Here is a 16539-nt window from a genome sequence, read left to right as displayed (position 1 = left end):
CGTCGATGGGGCCACGAGGTGGATTACGGAGACGTTGGAGCGCTTCATCGCTCATTTTAGCACTTTGGTCCTCCAAGGATGCTTGCTTGAGGGCAAGGACAAATTCCATTGTCTCCTTAACCTTCGGCAGCACTGCGCTACGTGCAAGGGCCTCCACATCAATGTGCGGCCGTTCTCTTCGCTCAAATTCTAACTCATACTGCGGCAGATGCGCATTTTCTTGTGGAGGGTGGTGCTCGTGCAAGTCTGGTTCTGGAGGGAGATGATGGGGGATGTCTGGCTCGTCCGGTACTGGGGGAGGTCTATACTCGAGTGCATCTGGTTCCGGAGGGTGGTGCTGGTGCATATCCAGTTCTTGAGGCATATTCAGTTCATCCGGCACTGGGGGAGGTCTATGCTCAGGTGCATCTGGCTCCGGAGGGTGGTTTTGATCATCATAGTACTGTAATATGACTATTGAAAAATTTAGATCATAACAAGGCAAAGAAACGTACCAGATTGTCATCCATCTCAAAATCGTTGTCTGTGTTATTGTTTTTGTTAACGTTGGAGGTGGATGGCTCAGAATTCCGAGCACATTTGCGACGTCCGACAGCATGATTGTTACTCTCATCAACTCGTGCGCGCTTAGCAAGTTCCCGCAATGCAGCAGTACGACGAGCACTACTGGTAGACAGAGCACCAGGAGGATCAGGGACACGGTGTGCTGCAGGCTCGGAGTCTAGTGGAAGATTTTGGTCAGCTGGAAGAAGGGACATGTGTTCTGGTAGCGCTCTGCGCAGATGAATACTCTCTCTCTCATCTTCTGGAGCCTCTTGTAGATGTCGGCGCCAAGTTGCTGTCGACACGCTATGTGGCCTCCCGAAGTTGTATCTCGAGCACACACAGAGACTGACATTTTCAGCGGACTCGTTTGTAGGCATGTTTTCTATAGATTGGAATATGGCTATGAGTGCAAAGACTCCAACGTAACGAACCTACACGCTTGGCGAAGTGCGATGGAGAAGCAAAGCAAAGCAAAGACTAAGGAAATATACGAAGTTAGCGCTTCGCAACGCAACGTTACGAGCACAACGTATGCAATGAGTCGGATTATGATAAATGAGCATATACCAACATGTAACTAAAAAGGAAAATCATTTCTAAGCATGTGACGACTCCTCCCGTCATAGTCAGTTTTCACTGGGGCTCAGGATTCGACGATCTAACTACTGAACTGTAGTTTGAATAGTCTATACTTTCCCATGTGGAATATCTTTGGACAACGCGTCTTCGTACGTACCTCAACACATACCTGCAGGTCCTTCGGTCTCGCGGCCAACCATGGGGGTTGGATGGACCGATGGTTGATGTATCTCCGAAAACATCGCAAGTTAACGGCATGAACAGGTAGGATGTCAGTTGGTCCACCTCTACGTGAAGGTTCACCTCGTTGCCCTTAGAACCCTCATCTGCCTCCTATCATATACATAGCATCAACACCAGTGACGTCATGTCTACATCTGATGGTCTATTCTGTGTGACTCGAAGACTTATTTCATGTAGGTTTTTCGCCATTTTAGTGGTCATCATAGTAAGCGGGCATCAAAAATAGTCCACCTCCAAAACTAACTTCAATCAGTTTTTCATTCTAGCAAATTTCTGATTTAGTTGTCATCCTTGACTCCTAGCTGACACGCTGAGCAGCTATGCAATATTGTTTTTGGTATCGTGTGCGTCGTCATTTTATGCTTTATGCTTTATCAGCTGAACACATTCACCAGGTCAAATACTCGCCGACGATCTCAAACGACGTTCCTGCTTCGGAAGCCGCGTGCTTCTACTCATACCTAGTAGCTTTCGACAATCAAAACACTACACCAAAAGGCATCACACCCGATTCGTACTACTACCAATTCTTATTTATGATCGTCTGGGGCTCGAGCTGTATGTTTTTACCACTGATTGAAGTCCAGAAGAGTATTGTGGTGGATGTTTATGGCATACTGGAATGGACAGTACAGTACACGAGGGTGAATGTTGAGTCCGCACTGACGGGCTAGTATTTTTTGGCCAGTATGGGGTGCGACATACTATGCACTAAGTTCATTATTTACCGCCAGCGATCTTTTGATATTGATTATTAGCATAGGGTGACACTATGTATATTAGGCCTATGATGATCAAATAAACGAGCATCTGTTTGCGGTCGACAAGACTTCCGGCTGTGTACTAGTTGTCGTGATACGAGCGTGCTACTACTGCATCAATGTAGCTTGGAGTGCCAAACTGGATGTTCGGAGTAAAGCGTTTGCTTCAGAAGAATACTTACCCTGGATGAAATCTTATGCCTAATCTGTCATCGTGATGTCCATGATCATGATCACGGAGTAAGCAGCCGTATTGATGTCATATCAACTGGACTGGCCAGGGGATGTACGATACAACTGAATGAGGGTAACCTCACCCCCGAGAACGAGGAGCCTACTAATGCCCAGCATTATCAGATCCCACGTTCCGATGCTTGCGCTGCCTTGGGATCAAATTCAGGACATGTTCGTAGAGCTAAGGAGTCGCGTACCTCGTGCGACTCAGACTTGGAAGACAACGAGAAAAGACAGGCTCACCCGGACACTGGTGCCGTCAAGGAAAGTCAGGAGCTCATGAACAGATGACGCCTTTCCTATTGTTGATAAAGTGACAGCAATTTTGGCACAAGTATAGCAAGGTGTTGTTCATGAAGCCGTCAGTTCTGCAGGTATACCCGGAATCCTTGCCATTGTTGGAATATTTGATGCCCATCGAGCACCCCACTTTATTGGTGGATGGCCATAAGCATATGGTTTAAGATTTGCATGTAGATGTGCTTACCAGGTCGGTCGCAGGGCAGGTTCGCGGGGTTGGATGCGCTAATCATGCCAGCTGGCATAGATACAGCAGTGGTTATTACAGCGGTGAGCGAAGTGAACTTCATAGGTGAAACTTGATAGTGTTTTCTGGTTCGCTTTTATACACGAATAGTATATGGCGCCTGAGCCAAACGATCTGCATGTGCTTGCATGATGAAACAGATCCCAGCTTACGCGGCACCGTGACATGATTTTTTCTTGAAGGCCTCATGTGCTAGGCACACTCTACGAGTCATTTTGGTACGGTTCTGCGAACATCAGTCCGACTATGATGATGATTTATTCACCCAATTTACATTTGCAGGGATGCGGCAGACGAACCCACCATATAAACACTCCAAGTCGATAGATAGAGCGCCCGCATAAATTTGCCACCAACCAGAGTATACTATGTCAGTGGTTCCAGTGTAAATTGTGATGGCGCACCGGTAGTGGCAGAAGCCAATATCTCCGATACATAAGCTTGCGAGGTCATGATACACAAATGTATTCAGCTCACTAGAGGCTCACATGGAGAGACACACATGCAGTCAATGGAGAAACGCGCTTGCAAATCTAACAAAGGATGTCTGAAGTTTATGATTAGCTTGCATACCATCATACAGAATAAGATACTATTTCAGACATGAGGCGACCTGAATTCGATAAAAAGAATTGAGTCAGGAGCGAAGTCATTATATTTTGCGATCAGTAAGTGACGATTGCTTCATAAACGATAACACGGCTACTCCCGTGCTCTCCACGGTTTATGAAGGACGAAGACAGATTTGTCGGGTCACCGTCGTTGCCGACAGCACCAGCTACAGGCTTTCACTGAGAAAACATACTGACAGAGCGAAAAGAACCAGCCGCGCAAACCAACTGATCCTGTGTGAGGAAAGGACGATATGCTGCGTTGCACGAACAGGCGCCAGGACAATAGCCTTAGATAGGGTGTACAGGCTTTGAACGGTGGGAGTGGTGGCAGGTGGTAAGGTGATATGCGGTGCTGAATGGCAAAAAACATAAGGCTATGATGGAGATTACGGGTGAACACTTACATCATGGCAAAGAACGATGTTTGAGTGCCTCCCGGTTACAGTTTGTACTTATGGAGCAGTCTAGAGGTAGGGACAATGTAGCAGAAAACTTCAAAACGATCATCAAGTCAAGATTACGAAGGTCAGAAAATGGAGACTTGTGTGCGGGATGACAAACTCATCGTTCAATACCGGAAGAACCTTTGCATCCCTATGGCAGGAAAGAGTTTGTAGAGGTAAGAACAGCAGGTCGTACTGTAAAGGGAGGATCTCAGCGGGAGAGGTATGTGACATGGTAAAGGTGTTGTTGGCAATACTAGCAACTCACAACAGCAGAGACGAGGTATGTAGTAGTATGGGGTCACGGGTGGGCCATGCACCATTTCTTCATATTCCCACGACGACTGGTATTAAGTTTAGCGCGACCTAGTACTTTGTGTTTCTTTAACTTATCAATCGGTAACGGTGCGTGCGCACCAATTCCCCGACTCCCTGATTTTAAATATGGCCAGTTGTCATCACTCCAATAAATATTTATCATTTATCCCATCAATCCTTGGCTTGCAGCTGTCTGGCCAAAGTTGAAGCCCCTTATACTGATCTTTACAAGACGGGCTGTGACACATTCGAGGTCATTTGTTAATTCGTTGATTTCTTCCAATTGTTTTGGTAATTTATTCCCACGTATAAAATCATGAGAACACATTTGCATTCACTGTCCATTCTTCTTCCCCAAAAATTCTTCCATCTCAAGCCCCACGTCAGGCTCATTACCCTCCGTTCTTTCTATAAGCTGCTTGCGCCAGCTCAAGTGCCCAAACTCGCTGTCTTTTTCGCCACTTAGCGTCCTACTGCCAAATGCCCCGGGCCATGTGTGGGAATCATCCTTCCTTTCTAAAACTACTGCCATGTTTACTGGATGTGAATCAGGCCCAAGCTGCGCGCTGAGCGGATCGAACACTTGGCAAAGATATATAAGATGTCAGTGTGTGATGAGCATTATACTGAACGTGGCTCTTCGCATGGTCACTACCTCCTGTGGTTAGATGGGCGCAGCCAATCCTTCTGAACTACATGCCAAGCTACACGACGAGGGTTATCAGAAAAGGTTCTTTGATTTCTTTGACGATATCATCTCCCATCATCTACCAGATGTTGAGGTCGGGCTGAGTAGAGAGGCGAAAAGAGATGAGATGACCGGATCAAAATGAGGCAAACTGAACGAAGAAACTGTGCAGTTCCAGCTGAGCTAATCGATTCGCACGGATGTAAAACAGGAAATAAGTTCGCAGGCATGCGTTTGCAGAGAAATGGCCGTTTGTTGCAATCAAGAACCCTCTTCCACTAAATTTGTGGAGTCGGGGACTTCTACACCCGCCCAAATGTGCCAGCGACAATTACCGCAAAGAATCTCCTATCGCTAGTTGTCCGATCGAAATTCAAATTGGACTCCTCGATAAAAACACCTCTCACCGTGCCAGGTGCTCGTATAATTCCTCCAGATTTTGCAATTCCTTCCTCCCTTCCGAGTCAAGTCTCCATATTCTTACACCCGTCATTCTCATCGTACTCTTCTTGTTACCATAACACATATTGTATTGTACCCAATGAACCAACGATCGATTCAGTTCTCTCAGCATTTACATAAACCCATGTGTGCTGGGTGCAACCCGAGGCCATGAATGAACCTGCAATATCCAAACACTTCCCCGCTGCTGGCGCAATCTTCTTCAGTTCCTTCACTCCACTTTCGGAGGCGCCTTCAACACACTTCTCTCCATCGGTTCCGCTCGACCGCATCTCTGTGCAGATTATTCGTTGCCCTGTCATTGCTCCATGGTCTCAAAAATCTGTCGCCTGTCGCCTTTTTAACACGTCATTGCTCAAATGGCCATAAATTCGAATGCAATACTATCGCATATGCATACAATTGCGCTTGGGTCGATATGAGTAGAGAGGAACTTTGGGATGATAGGTATACACTCTGTCCTGGTCTGATATTCATTATGTCGGTAATTTATGTTGCCAATGCACGATTTTTGGACCGCGAAGAATGAAAGGGTCATAGAGCATCGAAAGATGTAATGATACCAATTTGCGGATCACTGTTAACTTGTCGTGGTCCCACCCTCTGAGGATTTTTTGAGGACGAACAGCCTAGGGTTGCACGAAATGATAGGTAAGCGACGGCATAATTTATACCCGAGCTTTGCTCGAGCTGCTAGTACTACCTGTGTGCGGAAATCACATCTAACATGCGTGTGTGGTATCATCTCTAAAGTACAGATGCGAAACGTTCAAAGGTCCAAAACGAAAACATACGACTACAATATTTCTATGGTCCTGATGTCCATCAAGTCTCCAACAGAAACCACGTCCTGGATTTGTCCAATGATATCATAATCCGTCGCGATCCTCTTGTATTCTCCACTGCGCTGCTGCGCCAGCAAAAATGCGCCAAAAGGCTGTCCAAGGCGAACAAGCAACCGCAATGCTCGTGATTGTATTAGGTCAGGCATCCCCTGTTTTACAGGAGAACCACCAGACCAGTCGTCTGATGGAGAAGGTGGCGTTCCATAATCCTCCTCACTCTCCGCATTGTTTTTATAGTTAGATGGTGTTGAAAATCCAGGTAGCTCCAGGAGAGACCGATCCCAGGGACGGATAACGACAAATTTTCGCTCAGTGGGCCTTGCCGGCCAGAACTGAACCAGGGTCTCTGCGGTGGTGATAAGTAAATCGTGAAGTCCGTCTGTCTTCACTTCATACGTGAGATGACTTTCCGGGGTTAGACTACCCATCCGGCGTCTGACTTCCGTGACATTGAATGCAAGACAAGGTAGATGCAGTCTCTGTGCTGCGAAGCGAGGGGCGCTCGTGTTCCGAAGCAGGGTATAAAGGTCCGAAGCGAAATCAGCAGCCGCCGTCTTTCGCAGCGAAGAAACCGATGGCTGAATTTCTTCCTCGGGTAGGGGTGGTAGCTGGCATGGTGGAGCTTCGTATGAAGTGATGGAGGCTGGTAGACAGCTGTTGAACTCTGATGGTGTTCCGACCCAATCAAGGCTACTGATATCGCCCGACCGAGCCACGATCTCCTGCAGGAGCCGCCCGAGAGCCTTGTCCTGCTTCTCACCATAATCTACACGCAGGCGGACGTCAAGGACGCCAAACAACGAGTATGCGATGTCTTCCTGACGAGTGGTAACGCGGGTTGACGCCCAATGAAGTTTTTCTCGCGCGTTATGCATACTGGGACGGAAGGCCACAACGGCTGGTCGGTCTATACCCGTCGCGTCCTTTATCTCCTGCATGATTGCGATGGAATCCTTGTGGTTGGGAGTATGATCATTACGATAAAGAGTCCAATTGTTCTGATAAAAGAGAATAACTTTGGGAGCGACGAACTCCTGAAACGTCCATCCGCGCGTGTTCCAAGCGCTCTTTGCCAGTCCGCCAGACTTTGACGAAGGCGGAACATCAGACAGGTAGACGATCGTGAGCGCGGAATGATGATACCATACGAACATGGAGTTAACCGATTCTTGGACTTCGACATTACTGCTCTTGTCGATGCAGCATGTATCGCTCCATGCCCAGTTATACCCCGCATCACGAGCAGTTTTGCAGAACGACCGCAGCTTCGTCATGCCGCCAACTGGATCCAACTCCGAGTCGTACACACACTTGCCCTGGATATCCTGCAGCAGCGGCTCCCTCCCTTCCCACCTGTGTGATAGCATGGCATATTGTAGGTATTTCTTGACCACTTCTTCGATGTGCTCGATGTGCAAGTCTACATGCGTGATCGTTGATGACACAAGCTCCTTATACTGCGTGCTCATTTTGAAGGTGCCTATCTGCGTCTCTCGATCGCATAAGAGATAGATAATGAGCGAGTGATTAAAGCATAATAATTTTTGGATTCCTCACAGAAGTTTTTTGTCGCAGAGTAATCCTTGATGAACTGGGAGCACTCAAGAGTCTGCTTAACTATTCGTCCAACGATCCCCTGCATCGACCGAATTCCGCCAAGAGTCTCGTCTTGCATCATGAAATCGTACACTTGACCTAACTTCTCCAAAAGCCGGAGTATCCCTTGGTCTCGATCAGTTTAAGCGAGAACTATCTGCATGGATGACGGCTGAGCATGATATAAGACTCGGAGTGAAACAATACGTACTTTGGATGCAGAAGACAGTAGGCCCAGTGCCATATTTGCGTAAGGGTGCACCTATGCAGAGGGATCAGTTCGGTTCCAACCGAGAGAACTGAGCCCATACATCCGCAAGCTTCTCAATAACGCTGTCGAATATCTTGAGAGGCCGAAGATATGTGTCCCCGAATTCACATGCATCCTCGAGATCTGCTGATGCATTTTGCGCGGCGGAAAGTCCAGATGTCACAGGTCCTGAAAGTAGATTCATGCCTTTGACAGCTTCGTTGGCCTCTCGAAGTGCCGATTGGGGATCGGCGCCTTGTTTTGCACCAGGGGCCCCATCCTGAACCTGGTAAACAACAAAACTCACGGAGAGTGCATAAACTGAAAGCTAACCTACCTCAATATTTGTAATTGATGAGACACCTTCACGATCGACGTTCGGGAGAACAGGGTCGCGGCTGCGTGAATCCTTCAAGTTCGAGCGCTTGCGTACGATATCAGCATTATCCCAGTGCACTCACTCTAGATTACGACTCACTGAAACCTTTTTTATCGCACCATTCGTGACCTTCCCCAGAAACTGACTTATTTTGCCACGGGATCGGCCCTAGACAAGGAATACGTTGACAAGAGTCAGCGTTTCGAGTGCAACTTGATGATAATCAGCCACATACCGGGCGTTCCGTAGCGTTTGGTTCGTTGGGTGTCTTGATGTGTGGAGGACCCGACCGTGAGTCCCCCAATTGATTCTGGTCGCTCATGGTGAATAGTCGAGTTTGATGATCAATCTGTGCAAAGCAGAGCCTGAGTGCGACAAGAAGTTGAAGAAAGGGTGGGCCTCATGCCATACATACACAGCAATTGACCGCAAGCCTCATGGCAATATTTACTGCTGTATTGGCTTCAGGCGCTAAGCATTAAGGGTGGGCGCCAGGGAACTCCGGGAAACGGAAGGAAACGGTCGAAGGAACAGCTCAAAGATTTGTCGTAGTAGTCACGGGCATGGGAAGTCGACTTATGGATTGTGCTTGAGGTCGAGCACTGAGTCAGTTCGACTGATCAAGCTGTGGACGCAAACGCGACTGATGGGCCGCATAATACACACAATCAAACTAAGATCATTCTTGAATGCGGGTTGTTGAAGAACTGTTATAGTTGTATCGAGCAGACTATTCCAGATCATGATCGAGTCGGATCGCAGCTTGCCGCTTGAGCTTGAATTTCGAATTTGGTGCTCACAACGCAATGCAAACATTGACGAAAGCCAATACCACTAGCGAATAGGCACTTGTTCGCTTCCATCTGTTGACCTGATGCATCATGCCGTGGACTTGGCGCGCTTATAACGTATCTTTGAGCACCGACCATGACGCTAACCAGTCTTCCACACGATGTTTTGTACCGTGTCCTGTCCTTTCTTTCCGTCCGCGAAATCATCTGCCTTCGACTGGTGAGAAACTACTGCTCATCGTTTGCGGATCATATCCCTTCATATTGATTCATACTGAATGTGTTTGTAATGATTGATGTAGGCGTGCAAAGACCTTCGCGACTTGACATTCCACACGGCCATATGGCACGATGCATATAAACATGCAAAACTTCCTCGTCCCCTCGGACCACTCGACTCTCAGTCTCGCGATTTCTTAGAGACCACCCTTGTCAAAAGCACTCAAGTCGGCGTCAAGTGGAACAAGCAAGCTTTAACGATAACTTCCAAGGCGACTTGGTTTGAGCCTGAGTGGTCTGCCTTGCAAGGAGACCATTGGGAAGTGGTGGCTGGCTTGTGGCTTGTCATCCCGCACATTAGCGGCCCTGACATCCTGTGCTACGATCTGGAGCGCGGACTGCGCCACATCATATATCACGCTGATGGCGCTCAGATACTATCGTTCAAAAGCGCGACTTCTGAGGCAGCGGACGGAGGATGTATCATGCACGCCATCGTCATGGAAAGCGCTCGCAGCAGCGTGTCGTTCTCACAGTTAGTAGTTGCTCCCGACTATCGCATTCATACACTGAACGACTTTTTGATAGTAAACTACTCTCCATTCGTTTCTCTTCTGACGGTCCTTTATTGGAATTCTCCATGGTGATTCCTGGCGATGTGATCGGCATGGGAATGTCGCAGCTATCTGCTGGGAAGCGCTTGCTGTGCATGAGCGATCATTTGACTGGGACTTTGAATTTGGCGGTGGATACTCACACCCGCGTCCTGTACCGCTTTCCGCTACCAAGCTCTATCATCGTACGTATCAAGTATTTGGACGTCGTACGCGTCTCATCATGAAATATAGGACCCCAAATTCGACGTCACTTGCGCGCAGGAGACATACCTAAAGCGTCTCATAGCTACCGAAACCCACATTCTCGCAATGTTTACCCCTCTCACTATGGTCAGCCAGCTCGACGAAGGAGGAAACTGCCGTGCGATCATCCAGGCATTCGCTCTCCCGTCGGCGGGAATTACCAGCGCATCCCCACCTACTCTTGAACTCACTCACGAAGGACATTGCTATCTCGATATCGAACGAGTCTCGCTCTTATGCGACTCTATGACCAGCGCTGTCACAGGACAAACCCAAATCAAATTCCTCACCCATTGCATGAGACTCAATTTGACGAAGTACTTTGCTCACCGAGTAACTTTATCCCCTCCTCTGCCAGGGCAGAAACTGGGGAATATATCTCTCTCCACCGACCAGCTTTTCTCTGTTCCAGGCTATGCTAACACCATGAAGTTTACCACGTCTTTTGACGGGCATGCACGTGGTATCTGCGTACTTCATAACGAAAGGGATGGAACAGAGTTCTATGGGTTTACGATCGACGCTAGCGGTATGGATAAGCCCTGTTCGGGCATTGTTGGGCCAGGGGTCGATATCAAAGAGGTTGAAGCGACAGAGTCGTTCCCCTCGTATTTGAGAATGACGTGGAATGTCAAATTGGCATTCAACGGTTATTTGGGTAGAATCTGTTACAGGAAGCGGGGTCAAGCAGGAAGGAATGTACTCGCTGTAGTAGATTTGGCGTAGAGATCATCAGACAACTTATAGATGTGCAGTAGAGTGGTAGTACTAATTGAGTATTTAATGTTCTGAAGGATATACTGTGCGCCCTTAGCATTAAATACTGGATCCTAGCTCGGCGACAATGCGCATGATGAAGGAACTCGCCGGACATATGCCGTATCCCAGATGCAGGTGGTTCACACTATAAAATGATGATCATGTCGTGGTCAAATAAAGTCTCCCAGTCACTCCGTGCATCATCGCATAAGCACGAGTGTTCACAACGTTATCATACTCAAACCTTTCCGGCAGCAGCAGCGTTCTTTTTCTGTTCCTTCAGCTTCTCAATCCGCTGCAAAAAGTCAATAAGTATAAGCCGCAACATCTCCAAACAAAGTGACAAAACACTCACCAACCGTCTCTCCTCCTTCCTCCTGGCCATCTCAGCCGCCTTCTCCTCCTTCGACATCCCAGCCATACTAGTCGGCGGTGTGTTGTCAGCAGTATTTGGGAGAGGTCGAGGGGATGATATGGGTGTTGATCGAGTGCTTGAAGCGGGTGAGAACGCTGGTGCGAGAGGGGAAGGCACGATGGACCTGCGGGGTTGTGGTGAGAGCGTGCGTGAGATCTGGGAGGGACGTGATGTAGACGAGCGACTTGTAGGTCGAGACGATGATGCCATTGCACCCCATTCGTCTGGAACTGTATCAGATAAATCAGCAGGGACATTATGGAGAAGGAAGCAATACATACTTGGAGAACTGGGCCGCAGCGATATACCGAATCCTAGACCATCGGTCGTACTTGCTAGTTTTGATTCTACAGCAGGTGGAGCACTCTCGAATGCGCCTACAAATAAAAATGACCTCAGTTTGGATCCAGTGATATCTCGAAAGGTCAAAGGACGTACTCCAATCTCCTTCATCGGCATTAATGTCGATCAAATCGTCATTCCATGAACGACCCTGCCCTGCCTCGTTGGCAACCTCGTCAGCGAGCGTAGAAGTTGGGGCTTTATTCCCGCCCAGTTGTAGACCTTTGCTTCTTACTGGATTTGCGGAGGGAGAAACAGGTGTCACAGGCAAATGATTGGCGCTACCATTGATGGTTGGTGTTAGTGTTGATCCTTCGATGGTACTTGAGATCGTGGTTTGCATGTCAGCAGGGGCAAGCTGAGCGATAGATTTTTGTAAGCCATCGATATCAAGAAAAACAAATCAAACGTGCCTTTTTGCCAAGGGACGATACAGCCCACCCTGTGAGAGCGGCTGCAGCGCCCGTCGCTGAGTTTACAAGTCCAGCCTGTGTGTATGCACCTGGAAGCCTCGCGGGTAGATCGTCCCCGCCATCTTCTGTGGATGCTGTCTCTGGCTGTGAAAAAGGGGTATGAGTAATACAAACTGGGTTGTGTACTACAGACGTACCATAGTCGAAGCGTGGGCTTCTAAACGCTTGACAAAAAGCTCGACAGCTTTGAATGCCTGATCACGAACCAGTCTGTACATATTCAGCCATCAACATACATCAAAGTAGTAGAACGAGAGCTGTAGACTCACTTTTCTTTATCCAGCGTAGCGCCTAGGATAGCTGGAACAACTTTACTGGCCACGTCCTCAATCTCGAAGCACTCCGCGGTTGCCATAAATGCCATAACGCCTGCCACGCGAGCATGGACGAACGAATCCCTCAGCGACATGCTAAATGCAGGAACGAGAACTTTTCGTTTGGTATTATATCCTAGCGAAGGACCCAGCCGGCCGATAAGAATACATGTATTGGTCCGGATGGAAGCTTCTGGGTCCGATTGGAGGCGGGCGAGATGGCGGAGGAGGTCGTTGTTGAGTATACGGTCGGATAACTTGAGAAATCATCATTAGCGACATTGGTCACACCTTAAAGTCAACATACCTTGGGGGAAAGTAGAACGATAGCGCGGACAGTAGCTTCTCGAATGACAGCAACAGTGTCAGTAAAGCCAGTTTGCTGCGCGGATGAAGATGAAATGAATTGCCGTGTAAGAATAGATGAAACATGAACATTATTCATACCAGGTTTGGCCAAATTTTATCAACAACTGTTTTCTTATCCAGTTTCTCGACAAACTCGGGGAGACTATCGAGAAGCGCAATGCGTGTGCCACGGTCAGCACTCGCAAAAAGTTTGACGAGGGGTGCCACGACTACTGAGCCATAGTCATCGGGTGCAACGTTCTTTCCGAATTGGAGGACGAGAGGGACGATGGTTGCTGCAGAGGCACCACCGAACTCAAGCGCAGAGGCAAGGCATGGGAGAATACGATAAGAGACGAATTCGGGGGGAAATGAAGATGCGGATTCCTTTAGCGTGCTAGTCCAAGCCACTGAGTAAATGGTGGGCGTCTGAAAAGTAACACATACCGTAGTAAAGATGCCTTATCAGATTCACTACTGAGGGTGAATCCGTCCAGTCCAGCGCAGACCTTGACAAGCCGGTTATGTACGAAAAATCCATGTCCTTCTCCGCCCGACTCTGCCATACCAATGTCTAGTAGGTTTTTGGGCGACATCCGTGATTTTGCATTCGGGTTAAGGAGTTTTTTGAAGGAGGGAAAGACGGACAGGGGTATGGCACCCCTGGAAGAAACTTGAGGTGGTGGATGAGGAGGCTGAGCAGTTGGTAGTGGTGGGTGAGTGGGATTGAAGACAGCGTGTAAAAGTAGACCGAGAGCGTATCCGTCCGCAGCTGATACTGGTACGCTGTCCATTCATTAGAAAGGTGGCTGCATGATATTGTGAGTGTCGGAAACTGAAAACTCACTCTTTGAGGGCAGACCAACCCTCTTTCTTGACTTCCGGGGGCGCGCATGCCATTGCGTCTGGCATGAGGCCGCCCATGGTCTGTAAAGGAATGTTTATGGGGAGACGCACGAGACACTTAAGAAAAAGACTCACATATATGACAGAAAGATCGTCTTTTGGATTGCTCAACACCTCGAAGCCTCCCAACTTCCACTCTCCTGAAGGAGTGATAAATATAGCATTTGGACGAGCGTTTCCGTGGGTCGAGGAAGCGGAATCGTTGAGAAAAGCAAGAGCAACCTGGCTCAGAAGGTCAGTAATTAAGGCCTGAACGCAGACGAGAAGAACAATTCTGACTGAAATTCGGTGTAGCCCCCAAATCAGCCAGTCCTCTCGCTCACGTGGAACATTAGAGGATGATTGGGATAGCGCGAGGTGTAGAGGGCGAACCCTTTCGGTCATGATGCAAATGGCTGAGTCGGATTCTACGACATCGATGTATCTAAGTACGTCTGGATGTCGTATGGTGCGTAGCTTGCGGAGGGAGTTGCGGGCGAGGGGTATGGTGGACTTGTTCAGAGGGTGGGTTAGATCATACTCGAAAACCGAGACCAGACTACCATCTTCCTGCCTTGTAGATTAGCCTGGACACAACTCGGACCGTGGTGATAATTGCGAACCTACCCGTTTGGTAGCGTCGTACAAGGTCCAGAAAGTCTCGCAGGAGTAAACTTTGGCACCTAGCGAGAACGGTAGATTTAGCCCCGATTTCTGGACAAGAGTCGAAACTGCAGCAGAGCCGAAGCTGCGAAGATAGTCCATAAAACCCTCAAGTTATACGGAATAGTCGAGTGGAAGTGATCACGGAAAGAACGAGTCTGCCGCAACGCAGACAGCAGTAAGTACTGCCACCGGTGCAAACATTCATTTTGACACGTATGATACACGAGTATTCCTCCGTGGAAGTCCAAACGCCGCATACTTTGAATTGATAGTAATGCTACGAGTACTAGTACAGGAAACAACGTATATGATGTCTGTTCTGTAAGTGTAACGTCCGCTTCACAGGTTCAAGGTGCCCATGAAAGTCTAATACGCTGTTACCATGCTTGAAACCGCCATGTTGTATCCACCCTTGCTGACACGTGCCCTCGTGGCGTAAAGGTTTCATCTGTACTGCAAATGAAGAGCAGAATCCATTGGCAGAATGGAGGGTCGTTATCGACTGCATTGTGGTCGTCGCAGATGTAGATGGGCGGGGCCCGATGATTCTGGGAAAGGGCAGGGTAGAGATGCGACATGGCATCAAGGATATGTATATCGAAGTAGACGCAGTAATACGCAGTTGAGTTTACTTCGACGCATCAGCTTGGAGCTCGTCAAGCGGAACACGAACAAGCCGTTCTCCGGTAAGTGATACGGTGGCGTCACCGGGGTCTGACAAGTGCTGTTCCCGGCTGTTCACTGCAGAATAATCAGATCACAAGCTAGTGTGGTCGTAACTTTACTCACAGAACAAACTCAAACTCTGGAACATGAGAGGCCATTGTTCGAGCACCTGACCATGTACTGTTCGAGAATATTAATGATGGAAAAGGATCAGGATGAGAAGAAGAAACCTTGGCCAGCATCAGCCATAACTTCGCAATCATCTGCAAGACCCTCGATGCGCTTAAGGAACAGCGCACTAGCGCGTTCAAGGGCAGCAACGGCCTCAAACTCTTTCTTTTTCTCCAGTAAGCGTGATGTTGCTGTTGCATTATTGGCCTGCGATGCTAGGGATGCAGCATGTGAAATGCGACTCGGAGCAACAGACTGACGCATGATTTTTATTTGCAAAGGAAGTGATTGTTGAGGACGACGAGCTTATCGACGTCGTGAGTAACGACGTTGAGACATTTTACAAGTCCGACGCAGCTTACCGACAAAATTAGACGTAAACAGACTCGGACACTTTAACATGCATGCATGTACTAATCATCATGCATCACGATTTACAATATTTAGACTTAGGACACTTTGTACATGCGTCCGAGTCGATCAGCGGATGATGACGATGGCATCATCATGATTAGTACATGCATGCATGAACAAAGTGTCTTGTTTACGTTGATCTGATTCGGTTCAAACTTCGAATTGTGTTTGACTGTCTTCTGCCTTATCGGACACTTTTCGAATATCACGCTAATTCGTCATTCAGGTTGCTGTGATGAAGGCCAACTGGAGTCCCTCTGTTTCTGTCGTCGCGCAAAATTTGATCTGGTTGATCGCGTTGGGTTTGTCGTTGTTCCGATAACTTCTGGTCTACTCCTTTGTTATGTTTAGGTCATCTCTTGTGGTCTCTAAAGCCTGCTTCACCGACCTGCTCTGCAAGTACAACTCCCTGTATTTCTGGTGGCCCTGCTTGGGGTTCCGTTGCTCTTCCGGAATACTGCAACATCATACAATGACGAGACGTCTGCTTGCTGAGCCTTGCTCGTGAGGACTAAGACCATGGTGGTATGCTTGATCTGGGTCCGTGACGCGCTCTTCAATCAACAAGGTGCCTCCTCCAAGTTAATGTCAGCCACCGAATGTTTGTTGGCGCCTGAAATAACACATCGGCGCTGCTTTTGCGCTGGGTGTGGGCAGTTATTCAAACGACGCAGAACTCACTGTTCCCAACTACTTCTCGTATCCTGCTTC

General features: G+C 48.2%; 6 protein-coding genes across 6 annotated transcripts; 2 read left to right on the top strand and 4 right to left on the bottom strand.

The window, feature by feature from the left end:
- Positions 1-366: 366 nt before the first annotated feature.
- HD556DRAFT_1311232 (uncharacterized protein) lies at positions 367-758 on the bottom strand (the record flags this gene model as incomplete). The annotated part of the gene is made up of 2 exons (XM_041300520.1): positions 367-453; positions 495-758. The coding sequence occupies 2 exons, from the start codon at positions 756-758 to the stop codon at positions 367-369; spliced, it is 351 nt and encodes a 116-aa protein (XP_041156692.1).
- A 486-nt stretch (positions 759-1244) lies between these two features.
- HD556DRAFT_1538167 (uncharacterized protein) lies at positions 1245-2654 on the top strand (the record flags this gene model as incomplete). Its single annotated transcript, XM_041309684.1, has 6 exons — positions 1245-1274; positions 1301-1389; positions 1546-1573; positions 1764-2012; positions 2152-2281; positions 2371-2654. 6 exons carry the CDS (start codon positions 1245-1247, stop codon positions 2652-2654), a joined length of 810 nt encoding a protein of 269 aa, XP_041156691.1.
- A 3577-nt stretch (positions 2655-6231) lies between these two features.
- Positions 6232-8827, bottom strand: HD556DRAFT_1311230 (uncharacterized protein; the record flags this gene model as incomplete). Its single annotated transcript, XM_041300519.1, has 4 exons — positions 6232-7772; positions 8490-8550; positions 8605-8673; positions 8741-8827. 4 exons carry the CDS (start codon positions 8825-8827, stop codon positions 6232-6234), a joined length of 1758 nt encoding a protein of 585 aa, XP_041156690.1.
- Positions 8828-9288: 461 nt separating this feature from the next.
- On the top strand, positions 9289-11512 carry HD556DRAFT_1538165 (uncharacterized protein). Its single transcript, XM_041309683.1, has 4 exons — positions 9289-9516; positions 9599-10050; positions 10104-10314; positions 10364-11512. The coding sequence occupies exons 1-4, from the start codon at positions 9433-9435 to the stop codon at positions 11099-11101; spliced, it is 1485 nt and encodes a 494-aa protein (XP_041156689.1). The 5' UTR covers positions 9289-9432; the 3' UTR covers positions 11102-11512.
- Positions 11237-14773, bottom strand: HD556DRAFT_772125 (uncharacterized protein). Its single transcript, XM_041311583.1, has 14 exons — positions 14539-14773; positions 14212-14481; positions 14008-14154; positions 13874-13953; positions 13474-13812; positions 13126-13423; positions 12986-13060; positions 12634-12935; positions 12502-12574; positions 12305-12448; positions 11988-12249; positions 11831-11926; positions 11490-11779; positions 11237-11429 (listed from the first exon to the last, which is right to left on the bottom strand). The coding sequence occupies exons 1-14, from the start codon at positions 14674-14676 to the stop codon at positions 11373-11375; spliced, it is 2571 nt and encodes an 856-aa protein (XP_041156688.1). The 5' UTR covers positions 14677-14773; the 3' UTR covers positions 11237-11372.
- On the bottom strand, positions 14763-15751 carry HD556DRAFT_1396744 (uncharacterized protein). The gene is made up of 3 exons (XM_041303711.1): positions 15474-15751; positions 15367-15423; positions 14763-15318 (listed from the first exon to the last, which is right to left on the bottom strand). Exons 1-3 carry the CDS (start codon positions 15676-15678, stop codon positions 15206-15208), a joined length of 375 nt encoding a protein of 124 aa, XP_041156687.1. The 5' UTR covers positions 15679-15751; the 3' UTR covers positions 14763-15205.
- Positions 15752-16539: the final 788 nt, after the last annotated feature.

Source organism: Suillus plorans (genome assembly GCF_016647745.1).
Source record: "Suillus plorans strain S12 chromosome Unknown HD556scaffold_57, whole genome shotgun sequence".
Lineage (NCBI taxonomy): Eukaryota > Fungi > Basidiomycota > Agaricomycetes > Boletales > Suillaceae > Suillus > Suillus plorans.
This window is presented reverse-complemented; position numbering and strand designations above follow the sequence as displayed.